At 33.7% G+C, this 17,805-nt stretch overlaps 2 protein-coding genes across 2 annotated transcripts in view; one reads left to right on the top strand and one right to left on the bottom strand.

Annotated features, from left to right (window-relative positions):
• Positions 1-1,448: 1,448 nt before the first annotated feature.
• LOC118267106 (40S ribosomal protein S15Aa) lies at positions 1,449-3,743 on the bottom strand. The gene is made up of 3 exons (XM_035580902.2): positions 3,613-3,743; positions 3,102-3,399; positions 1,449-1,568 (listed from the first exon to the last, which is right to left on the bottom strand). Exons 2-3 carry the CDS (start codon positions 3,395-3,397, stop codon positions 1,475-1,477), a joined length of 390 nt encoding a protein of 129 aa, XP_035436795.1. The 5' UTR covers positions 3,398-3,399; positions 3,613-3,743; the 3' UTR covers positions 1,449-1,474.
• A 407-nt stretch (positions 3,744-4,150) lies between these two features.
• LOC118266666 (protein sidekick-like) overlaps positions 4,151-17,805 on the top strand; it is a 44,865-nt gene continuing 31,210 nt past the window's right edge. The window contains 1 exon segment of the mRNA XM_050703205.1: positions 4,151-4,719. Coding sequence (XP_050559162.1) covers positions 4,611-4,719 — 109 coding nt within the window. The 5' untranslated portion in view covers positions 4,151-4,610.

Below are 17,805 nucleotides of genomic sequence, written 5' to 3'. Positions count from 1 at the left end.
TGTTGGTATAAAGGAGAACTTATACATATTGCACCTCGCTTGTTTTTACGGCGATATTATATTTGTATCTTACCTTATTTTTCTTACTTTGAAAATCTTTCATATACATTTTAGTTCTTTTTTATTATTTTAATATTTTGGTATGCCGGTAATCGAGCAGACGTATTACCTGATGGTAAGCAATCGCCGCCGCCCATGGACACTTGAAACACCAGAGGCTTTACAAGTGCGTTACCGGGTTTTTGGGAGTTAGGAATTTAAGGGTTGTTGTTCGGGGATGGGGAAGATTGGGAAGGGGGAATTGGGCCTCCGGTAACCTCACTCACACAACGCAAGCGTTGTTTCACGTCGGTTTTCTGTGAGGCCGTGGTATCACTCCGGTCGAGCCGGTAGTTCAGGTTCATACAAAAGTACACACGTGCTAATTAGGGCACTCCCGAATTCCCGTATCACTGTAAAAATTGTAGACCACACTATACACGATACATGCATTAAAGTATTGAATTTGATTTGAAGATTGAGATTTTTGTAACAATACTTTTATAATAATGACGGTAATTCCACTGCTGAATATTGACCTTCCTGGAGCCCACAATGATTTCTTCGCACATTTAGCACCTACCTACCTACCTTAATCATTTTTGTCAGCGGCATATCGGCATGGCCCACTTATGGGGATACCCAGGATCAGAAGTAGAAAGCTCTAGCTAAACGAATTTGTATCTGAACTAAACATTTAAATCTAGCTCCATTCATACTTTGTGTAATAAAAAAGGTAATTTAATAAACTAAAAAACCCGACTGCGTTTCTTTATATTTAAATGAAAAATCCCTAAAACAAGAAAGTCATCATAAAATTGAAGCAGTCGGGACCCATTGTTATCCCGGGATTGACCGTTTTGTATTTGTACCCACGACAATAGTCAAATATATTTCCTAGAGTAGGGCCGACTTAAACAAAAAAAAATGGTCAAATACAAGCAAAATCACGAGAACAAAGATAACTATAATGAATGTTACTTTCCTAGGAACAGATTTTTTTTGAAGTTTTGTCAAAGAGCCATATTCAAAAGAATAATAGCAAATCTTTATAGAAGATTTTTTATATTAGGTGCCGTAAACCGGGTGAATAGATACAGGAATGGAATGAATAAATGTTAGGAAGATGTCCTAACATCTATTCAACCCATGCCTCTTTCACTTATTCATTCATATTCACTCCATTTTTACTAAAATTGTCTTCTTGGGGTTCACAAATTGAATAAGTACTGCAAAGCATATTATATAAAAAAAAATCACATGTTATAGAGGCAAATGATTTACACTGTAAACATTATAACCACAACTTTATGTTCATAAACTAAAAATAAGTTGCAAGTTTTATTTGAGTTTCTGACCTATGTATTTTCATTAACCACTATGTTATGCGGAAAAATGAAACAACTAGATACATTTTCATTTATATTGAGTAAACTTAGAAAAAGAAGCCTAGGATTTTTCCTCCAAGATGTTTCCTTCTGGCTTCTTCATGGTCCATAATTCCACCACTGGTTGTGAGGACCAGGTAACTGAAATCAAAAGAAATAAATTAGATTTGTATTTTCAAAATCAAGTATGTTTAAATATCATTTAACTGTAGAGATAGAAAATTTGTTTAAAATATCACTGACAACATCCATTATAATAAAAGATATCAATTTGTGACATTTTAATTAATTTAGCATAACATGTCAAATGACAACCAACAAGAACTATTGGTGATCCGCGGTAGTTATGCAGTGTATGTGCAAAAGAATAATTAAAACCGGTTTATAAACAACTAAGTTATCCACAAACAAACATAAAAAGCTTATTAATGGTTCAGTTTCAATTAATTTTTGAAGCTAGTTAACCCTTTAACCGCCGCAGTTGTATATAAGCAACTTAATATTTTATAGTTGCTTATATACAACTGCGGCGGGTGTATATAAGCAACTTAATATTTTATAGTTGCTTATATACAACTGCAGCGGTTAAAGGGTTAAATTAATAATTTGTGCACATTGTTAACTCCACATGTTGTAACATGATAAATGATATGAAATGAGATATAAGATGAAGATGCAGTCATCTTCATCTTTTTTTGTCATATATAATAAAGCTGTCCCTACATATTACACCTTTAATGTGACTTCGATCAAGTTACAGATATCACCTTTCTTCTATAGTTATTTATCAAAAGAAATGCATTGCAGCAACATTGCACAGTCAATGTATTTTACTGTAGCTACAGTTTAATACTTGACCAACCCAACCATGTGGCCAACCGCTCAGCAGACAAGCGTCCAACCACATGGGACAACATGTACACCAAGTTGCTGATGGATGGCAAACATCAACAATACACAACTGCAGTGTAATTATGATTATATATTTGTGTTATTGTTAATACAGCAGTCTAATATTTTGAGATATTACGAGTCCTATTTAATTGTTTTGCCAATATTATGGTTCTGCTTCTTTATCAATTGAAAAGATAGGCTGCTGTGTTAGGTTAAATTAAGTGCTTTAAAATACAAAAACCTAACTCATTCGGACAGCAAAACATGTAATGCCAAGTATTAAATCAAATAGTTACTTGCACTTAATGGTATTTCAAACTTTAAAGGTTACAGATACTCCGTATCAACACAGCAAACAATTGTTACTTGTTTTGTTTACATTTTAATTTAGTCCTTGAATTCTACTACAGCACAATTTACAATTCATAATCATCATCATCATATGTTATAAATCTATCGAAGAGTTTAAAACCAAGCATGTTTCAAAGGCTTTTTGTTATTAAAATGAGGGTCATCAGTACTTATGAGGAGTTTCATGATTCCACAATAAAAATTAACATGTCTGCTATGATAGTAAACACATTAAATGTAATGTTGAACTACGAATACTCAGGACTTGATTTACTGACATGAGACAAATTGTAAAAGAACATAACCTAACAAAAAATAAAGCTCTTAATCACAATCATCTGGAGATTCAAATAACTTACAGCAGTGCAAATCTGACGTTATTTATCTTGATATGACTTAAATTAACACTCAAATATATGAATAACTCACCCGAACTGTCGTGAAGGTAGTAGGTTAGTCCACCTCTCTATGTCATTGATGGGTACGTCGAAGCGGGGTGAAATGACTCCACATTTGTTCAGTCTGCCGGTCAGATTTACAACAATCTTTCCAGCTCTGTGGTCATCGACGATTTCAAACTCGCCAATGTATCCGTGCTTCATCATCACAGTCAAGAACTTGACGATAACTTTGGAACAAGGCCGGATAAGCACTTGCCTTTTGCCGCGCTTCTCGGCATTGTGGATTGATTTGAGAGCATCACTCAATACGTTCATTCGCACCATGGCTGAAATATAAACAGCAATTCGTGTTACCGAAAAATTTAAAACAAGGAACTTCACGTCTGCCCGAAGATATGTCAAAACACCGTGATCATATGAGGTTATCACTGAACATTGATTGTTTTGACCAAAATATGAATTGATATTAAAAACACACTTAATTCTTTACAATATATGCTACTTTCTTTTAATTTTACTACTTTAAAAACAAAGATTACCTAGGATTTAATGCCCGCCTCAGCGAACCGAAATGACAGAACACTCGAAAAGAAATATCAAAGAGATGGCTGCTTAGGGGTGTGTAATAATAATCGACTAAAACATGGATCGTTACTTACTAAAAATCTAAATATTGAAATAATTTGATGATTTTTTTATTTTAAAGTAATTCATTAAACTATTTAATTGTATTACATAATAAATTTAGAGGTTTCATAAAATAAAATTATTATAGAAGGTTTTTTTTTATGATATAAGTAACACTTGTTTTCATCTACATAATAATTTTTAAAATTGTATTTACGATTTATTTGTTAACTGAGTGGTAGTTAAATGGATAAAAGATAGGAAAAACATTTAAAATACGATTTTATTCATTGTTATAATCATATTATCTATTTTATTTCTTTTTTAACTGGCAATATCGTAATCGACTAAAAAGCTATTATACTCGTTAGTCGGTATCCAATGCTCGACTCAAATAGTCCAACCGAATAACCGATTGTTGCCGAAGTTTACCGAACATAGATCAAAAGAAACGAAACAAAAACATTTTTTGCCGTCGGTACCCGTTCCGTTTTGCTCGTCAAGTGAAGTCGCGTCCTTCGGACGATTGTGCAACGAAGTTCATGTCATGAAACTTTCGAAGTTTATAAAACTTTCAAAAATAATTTAGAAATGTTTTTAACAATAAAACTCTTTTAATAGTGGTATAAGTGGAATGTTATTATGTTTATAAAGTTGAATAACTCTGTATTTATACGTACAAAGTTGAGTGAACTTATGAAGTTGTGAGTAATTCCTACCTTGTTCATAGTTGCAAGGCGAGCGAATTCCACAGGTGTATAACGAATGTTGTGGCTACTAAAATCCTAGCAACCGACTTACAATGACGGAACTCTCTGCATAGTTTCACTAAGGTGTGTTAAGGTGTCTAAATATTGAGAAAATGTAAACAAAAGTGTGTTAAACACGAAACAAGAAGATCTAACGTGTCATGGAAGAATTGGAGCGGTGGTCCAAGATGCATTGCAAACAGTTTTACGGAACTTTTATCTTATTATTATTCTACATTGTACATCCTACATTATCAATAAACAGTACAGGTAAGTTACAAAAATAAATAATCTTTATTAGAAGTATCCAATTCAAAACAATCCAACAAGCCTTTTGTTATACTTTTTTATACTTATACAATAATCATTTCAGATATTTAAACTATTTACTCAGTTATTAAATACCTAAATAATCTGTTTAATTCTGTTTAATATAAAATAAATAACTTAGAATCTGTTTATATTGTTTGGAAAGTAAATTTTACGTACTTAAAACTTAAACTAGCAGAAACTTAAACTTCTTAACAAAGTTGGCAAACTAAATTCGATAATTTTATTAAAATACTGTATAAGTATAACATTACCACATTAACAATGATTATTTTTTTCTCATTGATCAAGTCACTTTGTGCATATACAAGGTTTTAAATATTTTGAATTTTCTAATTTATCCAATATGTTGAATGAGTAAAAGGTTATTTAAACTACTGTTTTTTCTTAAAACTTCTATCAACCATTTCAAATCAAAATCTTATTGAAGCAATTCATCACTTCGTTAATACCAAAATTTGCACCGAGGTACATCATACAACTCTTTCCATTAATGAAAAACATGCATCAATGCTTCCTTATAAACTTGGTAAACTTCAAACTCCAAACAATTCTGCTAAACATGGACTTAATTTTGCAAACCCATATTGTATGTCGAGGAGACCAGTAGTTCTACAGTGCACTGCTACTGGCAGATGACGATAATGATAATAAATGTTGATCATGCGTTCTGCTTTTGGACCGACACAGTCAGCTAAAGGCAAAAAATTGTAACCAACTACTGTAGCAGATTGGTCCAGTTTTTTTTTTATTAGCTATAGTAGACTGTGGCTACTTATTGATAGTTAAGTAAAACAAAATTAAATTACTTCTCTTTCCGTAAGTATGTATATGAATGTTGAAGTTCCTTTCACAGAAGGCACAAAGCCTTTGTCTTATTTGGCAACCGTTGTGTGACTTGGGTTTGATTCATACACAAAAGAATTATTTGAATAATTTACAAATTGTTATTCCTAATCTGAGTGATGGCATTTGGCATGCAGACTTGATTTCAGGTTTGAACCTAAGTTCGGGAGTCACCTACAACAATTACTTTTCCGTTTTATTATTTCAAGTATGTAATAAAAATTAATAATATGGACACAGTTGTTTAGTCTCCGACTTTAACAGCCAGTCAATAAGCATAATAGCAGTAATGGTCCTATTTAATAAATAACTTAATATTCAGTTTAACTACAGTGTCTTCCCTATTCCGAGTTATTTGAGCAAATCTGAAATTATCATTGCTGTCCTCTTAGAAGGAGGCGGGGTTCGCAAGAGAACGAACATCCTCACGCCCCAGCCGTCGCGGCAGACGCTTCGGGTGTCGGGGATCACGTGACGATCTCCGGCCACCGTAAGTGCGGGTCTGCGGATGGCGAGCTACTTGTGCTCGACGTCCGACTGGAATCAGACCGTCAGAATTCAGACAAAGTCAGAACCATCGCGTTTCGCTCGCGCCTAGGTACAGATGAACTGCCTACGGACGCGAATAAGAACGGGGTTGGTTTTTAGCCAGTAAAAGTAACCTCCATCTCGCCTCACCATAGGCAGGAGAAATCAAAGGATGATTTGCCCCTGCAAAAAAGCTTAATTTTCGTTAACATTATGATTTTCGTCTTTTTTCGTACCATGTCCATAACAAAAAAGACAGATTCTTTTTTTAATGCTTGTTGATTGATATTGATTCTTTAGCATTCTATATATAAATATATTGTATTTATAAAGTATCTATTTAAAATTTTACTTTTTAATAAATGACTTTCATAATTCTCATATAAACTTTTCTTTAAAATACGTGACAGACTTCCAGTAACCTCCGTAAATGCGGCACAGCTTCACTAATTAAAACAAAGCCACCGACCGCTTTGTGTTTTCAATGCATTATTGACTTTTCGCAACAGTAGGCTATTTCCTACTAGTTAAATTCAATACTTTTTTCGAAACGTCAAAAACGATTTTATGTTCTATGAACTTTGTACGAAATAGTTCGTTATGACGTCACCAGATTTTTACGTCATATAGCAGACTTATTACCTACTATAACATTTCGAAACTTGAGTGAATCATCAAATCTATTTTTATTTTTGAATATTTTATTGTGTTGGAAAGTCGAAGTAATTTATTTTTGACTGAGGAAAGTGTCCAGTTGTTCTAATGACAAATGTTTCTCTTAACTAAATTCTATTTCCGTACATAATGCATATTCTAAATCATTGTGTGATTAAAACTGCATAGAACTGCTACCTAAATAATGATCTACAACCTCAAAGCAACAACACAACAAGCTTCGCTTTTAGTATGCTGGAGAACCTCTCAATCAAAGACTTTAATGAACTTTGCTAAGTTTGAGTGGACCTAAAATATTCAGTTACGAATTACCGTCAGTCCCTATAACTCTTGTTAATTCACGGGCAGGTGGTTAATTAAACGCCTGTCACTTATAAATGAGGAGCTACAGTGAAATGTAACTTTAACTATACAGTTACGATCTCATCATGACATCAAATTGCGGCTAAGGTTACTAAAATGTTTCAACAATATCTAGTGAGCATTCTACAAAAACAACCATGCAAGCGCAAAGTAATTTAAATCGTATGACAGGTACCTAGGTAAAGTATTTGAAAGCGAGGCTGGTGTACACCTAACTAGGTAGGTACATAGCGAATCGTTGGAACGAGTAAAAAGGACTTGCGTGGTAAAGGATGTAAGGACAAGCTGTTTTAGAAATGCATTCATGGGCACGCTCACATAAGTACTTCGCTGCTACAAGCTTAGGGTTACCATAAAACAATAAGTAACAAACACGACGGAAACTTCTTATTTCCAAGAACGATACGGTAATTTCTCAACCTTTCAGTATTACTAAAAACGTTTATGTTATTAATAGATAGTAATTAAACCAACTTAGGGACACGAAGAGAACCACACGACTAATATACTGCGATCAAAAATAACCCTAAGTTCCTACATGACAGTATAAACCCATTCAATTTGCATACAATATAAGTTTGCTAACTGTAACCATTATGTCTATTACTAATAATATTAAGTATTCCTGAGTGATAACCCTACACGCACATAAGAAACACCCTTATAACCATTGATTTTTGATCAGAATATAGAAGGTAATAGTTTCACACTCATGTAAACATAATGTAAACCCATGTAAATATTGAATTTTAGTAGTAACTAGTGAAATTTTACGAACTTAATTAAATAAACTCATGCCATTTTCTGTAAAGTAGGTATGTCTAAATCTTCAGTTTTAAAGTTATAGGTAATTAGAAACAAATGTTCACAAAACTCGATAGAGCAGTAAATAAACTTCATTCCTTCAAAATAAATAAGAGAAACTTTCCGTTCTAAATCTCCAATTAGATTGAACACACCCCATCGTAAATTGAAATAGCCGACCTGAGTTTATATCAAAGAGGAAGAATTACTTCTAAGAAAGTTTGCGATGTGAAGCAAAAACCTGGGACGAGGACGCGCGACATGCGCGAGTTGGCGGTAAACATCATCATAAAAGCTCTAGTCTCGCATGTAGGTAGGTAGGAACCTTGTGTATAGGGCTTATTAATATTAAAACACTGCGAACCTGCGAAATACAGGCCATGAAGAACCAGGATGCTACTATAACAGTCCAGTTTTTATTTTATTTCATAATGAAAATAGTATTAAACATACTTGTTCACTCTAGCATGCTCCTATGTAACACATTCGAGGTCGTAAAGTAAAAAAATAATATAATAGTGTAATAAATGTAATTCAGTGTACATGCGGATGTACCACACAAGTTCATGTACCTCACATTGAACTTGGGTTATCAAATGAGTCTTGTGTAAGAATGCATTCTATGTAAACACGATGATGACGTTTTAAATAGTTTTGTTACGGTGCTTACGTGCCAGACATCAATCTACCCATTTAAAAATAGTAAATTGCTCTCTTGATGAACCTACCTTTACTAGTACAAGAATCTAGTTATTGGTACATGTCTTTTTAATTTAGAGTTTTGGAAAAAATATTATTCTGCCCCGATATCATTACAAGATTATGTAATAGGCGTTGATTAACTAACTTCTAGGTACCTATGCAGTATAGAGTTCATATAAAGTTCTAGAATATTAGTGACCCCGTCAAAACCATGTTTTATTGATTAAAATTTGGGCGATCACTTTGTTAAATGTTTTATGTTACTCGTCGCGCTATCAAACGAGTTGGCAGCTGTAATAAAAAGAGTTTTAAACTAATTTACTGTTCTGAATATCAACGATCGCGACATTTTCTCATTTTTCATAGCTTTTCTGTAATTTCGGGTCATTACTGGGCACTGGCTGATCGTGGAACATTATATTTTATAATAACTTCTGGTAGGTTTGTGGTAACTACGATCTCATTGCTACTCAAATGTGCACAAAAAAATAAACTTTAAGCTTTTGGCATTATTTTAATTTTCAGTTGTACTTGTAATACTTTACTTATTTATTATATTTATTTCGTTGTCCAATTACTTAATGGCCAACGTATTTATTCATTTATTCAATTTTATGACAACTCTCGAACGGATGTCGTTTTCGAGTCCCGGAAGATAAGATATTTTAGGGCGACTGTAACCCTAGCGACCCTTATTAATTATTCAAGTGATGCGACGAAATCTTAACTTTGTGGACAGACACGCGGTTTACCAACAGTCTATGAATGCAGTCAGTAAAACTGTTATTTACTTACACTTATAATATCCGTGTTCATAGGTAGAATGAAGTAACAAATAGATACAATGACCTCTTTTATCTGCGAATATACATATACTAAATAGTCGATACTTTTAATCGATTTATTAAAAAGCCTTGTTACGAATTGTCTTCATATGTTTTTCTACCTGATATTCTAGAAAGACATTTCACACACACTCACAAAGACATTTTTCTTTCCTTGTAACAGTTGAACTGTACCCTGTATGGTTTATGTGTAATGCGAGCATGAACGCAATTCGACGTCGATTTAACCACAGGCCACAGGTCCATTAACTTCCCATTGTTTGATCGCTGCCTGTAGGTGGATTTCATCGACTAAAGACCAATCTGAGCATTGTTACCTTAGATATAGATAAACCCTGTGGTTATTACACTACACACAGTATTGAAATTAATCCCATGAAGTACGTCAAAATTATGGATATTGTTACAACCTCTATGGGTCTCTTCTCTATTACCTCCTGTAATCTGTCATAAAAATTAGAAGTACCTTCATCGGGATTCTTTACTGTAATTTAACTAGTTCAAAGTTCATTAACTAAGATAGAGTTCTTTTATGACAATGATGAGATACTGTATAGCAGCTTTGCACTGTATGAGGTATCATAAATATCAGTAATTAATTGTTTCTTACATGAGAAACTGGTATATTAAACTGAAAATCATTAATTATACATATTATATCGAATACACGTACACGTCCAAGAGTAACAATCTGTCTAATGATGTGGAAAATCTCTAACAACATTAACTAACTATAAGTAAAAGCCGAAATAAAACCACGAAGGCTTGAATTAACTACGTATTTTATGGATGATTGGTGAAAATAATTGATAAAAACTAACCAATTACAACTGAAGTAGTAAAAAACTAAAACAATGTCATGGCGAATTACGAAACTCTTCTGTCCTGAATAATGGATTCAATTTGAGAGAAATCACTTTTAGTTTTGTTATAAAGTTGGTACATATACAATGAAACAATCTATCACTCTTGATACCTGAGTGCCTCAGTTTCAGCCGCGTGTACTAGGTACTTTTTGAGTGATACGTGATACGTATCTGGCTTGACACACTTTTACGAGCCCTGTTCAAACATTGCGGCGTTTTACAACTCTAAGATCCCTGACAAGAATTCTTAACGTTACTGAAACTGCTTTTTCGAAAAATAACGGTCTATAAATACGCAGAAATAGATTTTTACTAGGTAAATATGTTGCTTATCCAAATTATGTTGGCTGACGAAGCCATGTTGTCATCTCATTCTACGTTTCAGTGTATCGGCACAGAATAATAAGTAAAGTATCGGTCCACACATTATAATATAATTATATGTAAGTTTGTAGAAATTGTAATAAGATTTCAAAATAAAATATTTATTTAAAATATATAAATGTTGACCACATATTCAAAAAATTGCCGTACAATGATAAAACCCATTTCGTAAACTGATGAACAACCAGAAATACTTTGCCTAATGCCTCTGTAGGGACAGTGGAAAGCATTGAAAAAACCATTACGCACCGTATTTATGGAGCCTAACGCGACACAATTAGGTATAAATTATATAATATGTAATTATGTACATACTTGAGTAGGTACAAGGGTGTGTTGGCATATTGTTCATACACATTCCCAAACATGCATGGTGACGACACTCCCGAGGGTACTTAATGAAAATATCTTAATACCTTAAGTTTATCCGCCATCCTCATTCATTTAGATAACACTACTTGATATATTTACCCATTTATTAAATTTGCAAACATAGGTAGGTAGTTCATTAAACTAAAGCGTACAACCCCTGCCAAATATTGATATTTTTCCGCGTACCCCTAAACGTATTGTGTTTAGCGTCACGCACTTGTTTCAAACACACGCAGAGCAATTAAGTATAAATTAATCATAAATCACACGTAAGCAAGAGTTGAGCCTTGCTCCGTTAAATTTCCGTATGTTAAGCTTAATTCAGTACCTCAACCTACCATCTACTGTTGTTGATTTTACGTCACGAAATTTAATATAAGAAAATACAGTTGCTTGCTGCCTGCTACCTGTACGAACATAAACAATAACTATGCAAATCTTCTATAAATGGTCACATATTTTTTTCTGACATAAGTTCTCACGTTTCATGTTAGTTTTTCCGGAAGGAGTAATAGCTGCAACTAAGATCAGAGTTGAGGCTACAGCTGTAAATAAAAAAAATATATTATATTGTAAATAAAAAAAATAATAATATTAATTTAATAATTATGATGAAAAGACCTTACAATTTTGCTGGACTTACCATCACGGCAATGAGTATTTCCATGAGGAGAAACGGACAAAAAAAAAAACGCAAATATTGATACCTTAAAATAGAAACAACTAGACATTTACAATAATTACTCGCACATAGATATGAGATCACTACTTGATCCTTGAACTCTCTGAAGGATGATAATATAACAAGGTTAATTTAAGAGTTTTAGTTACATCATTTTCAAAACTCCAGGAACTTTATTTCTAACTTCTAGCCTTTGGTCTCATCACGCCGCAATTTTGGTCACAGCGGCTAACAATAGATTACTTAACAAAAACTATATACTTCATTGACTTTCATCTACGTGTTAGAAAAGGTCGGGTTCCTGTTGGGTACCTGTTGATGATGTAGCGAGCGGCTGACACGAATAAAAGGATCGATTAACTTCTATTTTTACTCATGGTTGTGTGGGGCGGTAGCTTAACGCTCTGCTGCCTGAGCTCTGATAAACAAAGGACACTGTAGGAACGGTCAACAGCATTTTTATGTTCACGAAATGTCATTATCATCTGGACAACATTAATCATACATTTTACATAAAATTATTATTTCGAAAATTCGCTGTTTTTATTGCTTTTCGTCAGAAAATATCAGTCTTCTCATGAACTTATACATACCACACGTCATATAAATATTAATAACTTTTATACAGATGTGTTGATATTCATGTTCTTCTTTTTTAATTGCTTTTTCTGTTCCAATTTTAACCTGACCGTTACCTGACCTAATTACTGTTACTCAAATAGTTAATAAATGAAGATAATTGCTTCCATTGAAAGTTTTGACCTTATTTTCACCAAAATCAATACGCACAACTGTTAGTAATCATTTACATGTTTCTCAAATCTGGACGTTAATTACATTTTTCATACATCCGTAACTATTAATTTATTTCTTTAAATAAATCTAATCTATCTATTAATGTATATATATAATAAACATCTATTACTAAATTTAGTAATTACCTAATTGATTTGATTAAGTTAATTTGTTTAAGTTAAGAAATAGTTACCAGTTTATATCTAAAAAACATTTAATTGTCGTACTAGTTTGGTACCAGTGACCACAAGTCGATCAAAGTGGTCCAATCCGCCATGATTCATAGCAATAGCAGCAAGAAAGAAGGACAACGAAAAGGTATTTAGGTATGATTCACCTAATCCGCTATTCATAGTGTATCTAGACTTTTAGCCACGTTCAAACAGATTCCTTACTATTAACAGGTATTCATTATTATTACAACATAACTACCAACATATGTATTAGTAAATGAAATAGGGGTGACAGGCAGTCTCAATTTGATAAATGTTTCCCCAGGGAAACAGTCGCCAGTACATTACGATTCCGAATAAGAAGCAACAGTAATAAAATACAATCACTAAATTCAATTACAAACTATCTTTATTATAGCAATATTATTTTATTAATCTTATTGAAAGAAAAAGAAATTAATACCTGTTGAAAGAAAAACAGAATTCTCATATACCGTAACAATTTCTTCTAAACAGAGCCCCCTACGTTCCAATCACATGTTCACGAAGGTTAACAATGAAAGAAAACATACTATAACGGTGACCCAGTTAGCAATGGGCATTTAAGTACAGTTTCCTGGCAATGGCTTTGTACTCTAAAATGTATTTAGAAGAACGTTAAACAATCGCAGTCGTTACATCATACACACTATTGCGTTAGTAACTTAATTGATAGAAAATTCAACTGGTATAGGTACGATAAAAGAAGCCTTCAATTGCATTGTGTATGGGTATATCTGTACCCTGCATTCATGTTCTGGGAAATGAGCCGTGTTATTCGCTATAGTGTTCGTTGCGTCGGCGGCGGTGGCGTCGACCGGTTACTGCTGTGGCGTGCCGTTCGTGGACTGCGGTCAAACTGCACACTTACGTCAACAACAACAACGGATACTCAGAGAGAGAGAGAGTAGAACAAGAATATTTAAGAAAGACTAAGACTTATTTGTGACTCAGCTTATTTGAATTTACAAAACGGAAGTACAAGTTCGTTCGCAGTTTGTCCAGATTATAACAGCTTTTGACCTAGATTAATCGTTACACAATCCACTATTTACACTGATGGAGCAGACAGGCTTGCAGTTTACAGTTAATTAGGGACTCCACGGCTTCAGTTTGTGTTGGCAAATGCACTGAGCTAAATTTCGGTGTTTATAAGTCGTAATGATCTTTATACATACAAGTACGTACTGAGAAGTAGCAAGACCTCCCAGACCAACCAATTCTATGGAGTCAACAAATTTTACTGGAACCATGCAATGCATTGTAAAGGGACACTTGAAAGTCTTCTTTATAAAGGGACCTAAAGCTAATCGAAGGGTTTCCCGTACAGTGACGTATGTACGTATGAGTAGACACATGCAGTCCACATGACCGGCGTTTGTGGTACGAGCTCAGGTTACGTTCTGTGTTACATAGACTGAGCAACAAAAGCAGGAAACGAAAAAGTTCGAACTGAGTCAGTAAAAAGCACATAGATTCCTTCTGTGGTATTGTTTGAATGGTCAAATAGACTAATTTGGAAATCGTGCCAAAATATTGGTCAATTACTTTTCACTGTATTGGGTACTTTATCGAATCCAAGTGTTTAAGTATATATAAATCCTTTAGAATCGAATGTCGCTTATTGGTATGTTAGTAGTCGCTGGCTTCGACTAAACGTGCCATAGGTGTGAGTCACGTAACGGAAACGGTTCTTTCGATATTGATGTCTTAGCTTGATGCGTTCCCATGCCATGTTTTACTTTTATATAAGTAACCACGCTTTTTACTTTGCGAAGTAAATGAACAACTGTAATATTGAATGCTTTTTATTGCTCTTTAAAAAATACAAATCCCTTTATTGACAAACATCTGCGCATCCGAGATACCCGAGCGGAGCACGTAAATTAAACTTAGTTGAACGAACATTTTATTCTTTAAGAAAACTCTTAAAACATCTTTTTCATAATGAAACAAGTATTTCGATTTGATAAATTAAAATGTTGTTTTTTTATTTTATGTATGAGGGGTTTTAAAAATTGTAAGTAACTGGTTTAATTGTTACCGACTATGTAGTATTAAAGTTAGTGATCATAATTTGATTGCATGCACTTATCAAGCAGGTGTAAAATGTTGAAACTTTTTCAATTTAGCACAGAGTGTATCAAGCAACGGATACGTTGCTTGATACACTCTGTGCCGCTAAAACATCACGAATTAAAGGTGATCTAACTATTTACATAGCTTGTATAATTTATCTCCTAATGATTCGAAGTTCCAGATTATAATTTCTTTTGTCTTTGCTATCCTATTTTTAGTTTTTTAGTAACAACAACGGAATATTTTCGGGAAACCGCTGGATTGAGTTATGTAAATCGATCGTACTGTAGAGTGCATATACTCCATACTAGACCTATTAAAATCCTCGCGTCCGGAACTGGTACAGGGCATAGTGCAGAGCGGAAGGGACTGGGATGCCGTCTTCCGTAAGAGTAGAAGAAATGGGGTGGTTTTTAGTCACTAAGAGTCTAACACTCCGTCTCGCCTCACCCAGAGCAGAAGAAGTCATTGTGCCTATTAAATTAGTCACCAGTACATTGATCAATTAACATTATTAATTTGTCTTAAAAAAGAGATTTTCACTGTGTAATGAAATGACAGAAAATTCACTGTAGACTGTATATGACCTACCTAATAAAAGTAGCGTATCTTATCAGTTTATCAAAGTAGATATTGCCAAATTAAGATAGACACCAGTTTTACTAACTGAAATGTATATGTATCGATTAAATACAACTTGTCGTAGTTAACAAATCTCTTGCATTCTGTCTATCAGCAGTTCCGATGTAGAATCCTTTAATTATTCGCACTCTCATAATATCTTTTAAAATGGCAGTTATTCCAATAGGGTATAGGTTCTTTATCGTCGATTTATTTCACAAATTGTATCAAATTTCAACCTCACTGTTTAAATTATTGTTACGCTTTAGAACTTAGTGCCGAAGTCAAGGCAAGCATTATTTTACTTATTCCACCCTTTACTCGTTATTAGATTTAAATAACGACCGATATTCAAGCAGCAGTTCAACTTAAGTTTGTTGGAGAACGTATTAAAAGTTTGTTTGAAAGCATTTAGCAAGAGTAAATTCAAATGTATGTACAAACATTGTTTTCAATTACAACAAAACTGCCTTCGGAAATATTGTGTCGTTTATATAAACTTAAATCAACACGGGCATGGGCAATGGGTTAGCTTTGTTATTGGAATGTTACAGATGAGCGAATACAGAAACTAAACCAATTTTTTTATTCATAACTCCATAAAGTTCGGTGTCTGCTCTGCTTCATCGGTATCAATTACACTATTGTGTAACCTATACTTATCTGCGGTAAATATTTCTGTAAACTTTGAACTGTTCCTGTTTATGGAAAGGCTAATGTACGCTAACTTCAAACCGTCGGTATGATACTCAACACGTGTTGACCGTTGGTAACTGGGTCAGGCCCACTGAAGTCAATCAGGGACTGCGTAAAAAATAAACAAATTCACTGTTTCTTGAAATTGCATCACTGCACTGTTTCTTGATTGTTTAAAGTATTGAAGTAAAGTCAGTAGACTTTGATTAACACTGGAGTAGATAAATAATACTGATAGTAGGTACTAGGCGCTCTATAAACACTGATGTATATTATTTTTACTTTCTATATCTAGGGACTTATAGTTTTCTGCCTAACGTACCAAAAACCAAACATTCTAAAACTTATTTAACATTTCATATCTATCTCATTGTAAATTCACCAAACGTCCAAAATTTGTTAACATGCTTACACGATTGTCAACGGCTCACCAGCTTATTAGTAGTCCCCGTAGTGCTGCCATAATGTTCAACATTGATACGCCAATGTTCTCTCTAGACAAAAACGGAAGTCTGAATTTATTAATACTTTTTTGAAACACAAACCAGATCCTAAGGCTTTAGGAACGCAAAAGGCTTACTGAAATTTATAGGTGGGCAGTTTAATGATCCCTTGGAGACAATTATTAACGAAAAGGGTCCAGAATAGAGGTCAACGATATGTTACAATAAATGTTGAATAAGTGTCATCTATAAGGATTTTACTAGTATCCACATAAAAAACTGCCTACACTTTTATCTTCGAACAAAGACTGCAGATACGTCGTATTTTCAGAGCTTACTAACACCGATCTGTCAACGGCTTATTCGACGTGTTTACTACCGATTTATTTCTTTTCGTAGTTACCCTAATTGTGGCGCAGTATTTTTATCCATCTGTTTTATCGTGAGTTCCCATTACTATTTCCAACGAGTAATAGGTAGCACCGGTTAAGATATGTTTGTAAGAACATGAATTTATGTTAACCGGTAATGCTGAATATGGGGAGGTGGTATTTTTGGGTAATTTTGTGTTACGAGTTCATAAGTACTAAAACATTTTGTAACAAAAATAAAATAGATCAACTCTAGATGAATAAGAAGTTGAATCGTATGACTTTTCTTGTGTAAGTTTTTAGACAGTTTACTGTTTTATTGTAAAAAAATTAAAAACTAAATTATCCGTCGTGTGAAACGTTCTAAAACGAGGCAAGTTGCCTTAATTAAGACGAACCGTCGTGAAATGTTTTAAATTACCCGTGGGAGCGTAAAAACTGGACGTCAGCTTTGACAAAGTCTAGGTTGAATTAATATCTTATTTTATGACAAACATTATGTTTTTGTATTCTAAGCGTTGTAATATAAAAGGTTTCTACTTTCTTAATTCATGGGTGGTTCTCCGCCAACGATTCCCCACCCGTCCGCAGTAGCAATTTTGATGTAGAGATAAATTCGGTCAATGAGCAAAACATCTACTCTAACATAGCTCAAGCTGGTTGAATAAATAAATGTTTCTTCTATGTTAATGGAGTTTGAGTTTCTGTCAGCATTGTTTATAATTGTTGTTTATAAATAAAA

Source organism: Spodoptera frugiperda, chromosome 23 (assembly GCF_023101765.2).
Source record: "Spodoptera frugiperda isolate SF20-4 chromosome 23, AGI-APGP_CSIRO_Sfru_2.0, whole genome shotgun sequence".
Classification (NCBI taxonomy): Eukaryota; Metazoa; Arthropoda; class Insecta; order Lepidoptera; family Noctuidae; genus Spodoptera; species Spodoptera frugiperda.
This window is presented reverse-complemented; position numbering and strand designations above follow the sequence as displayed.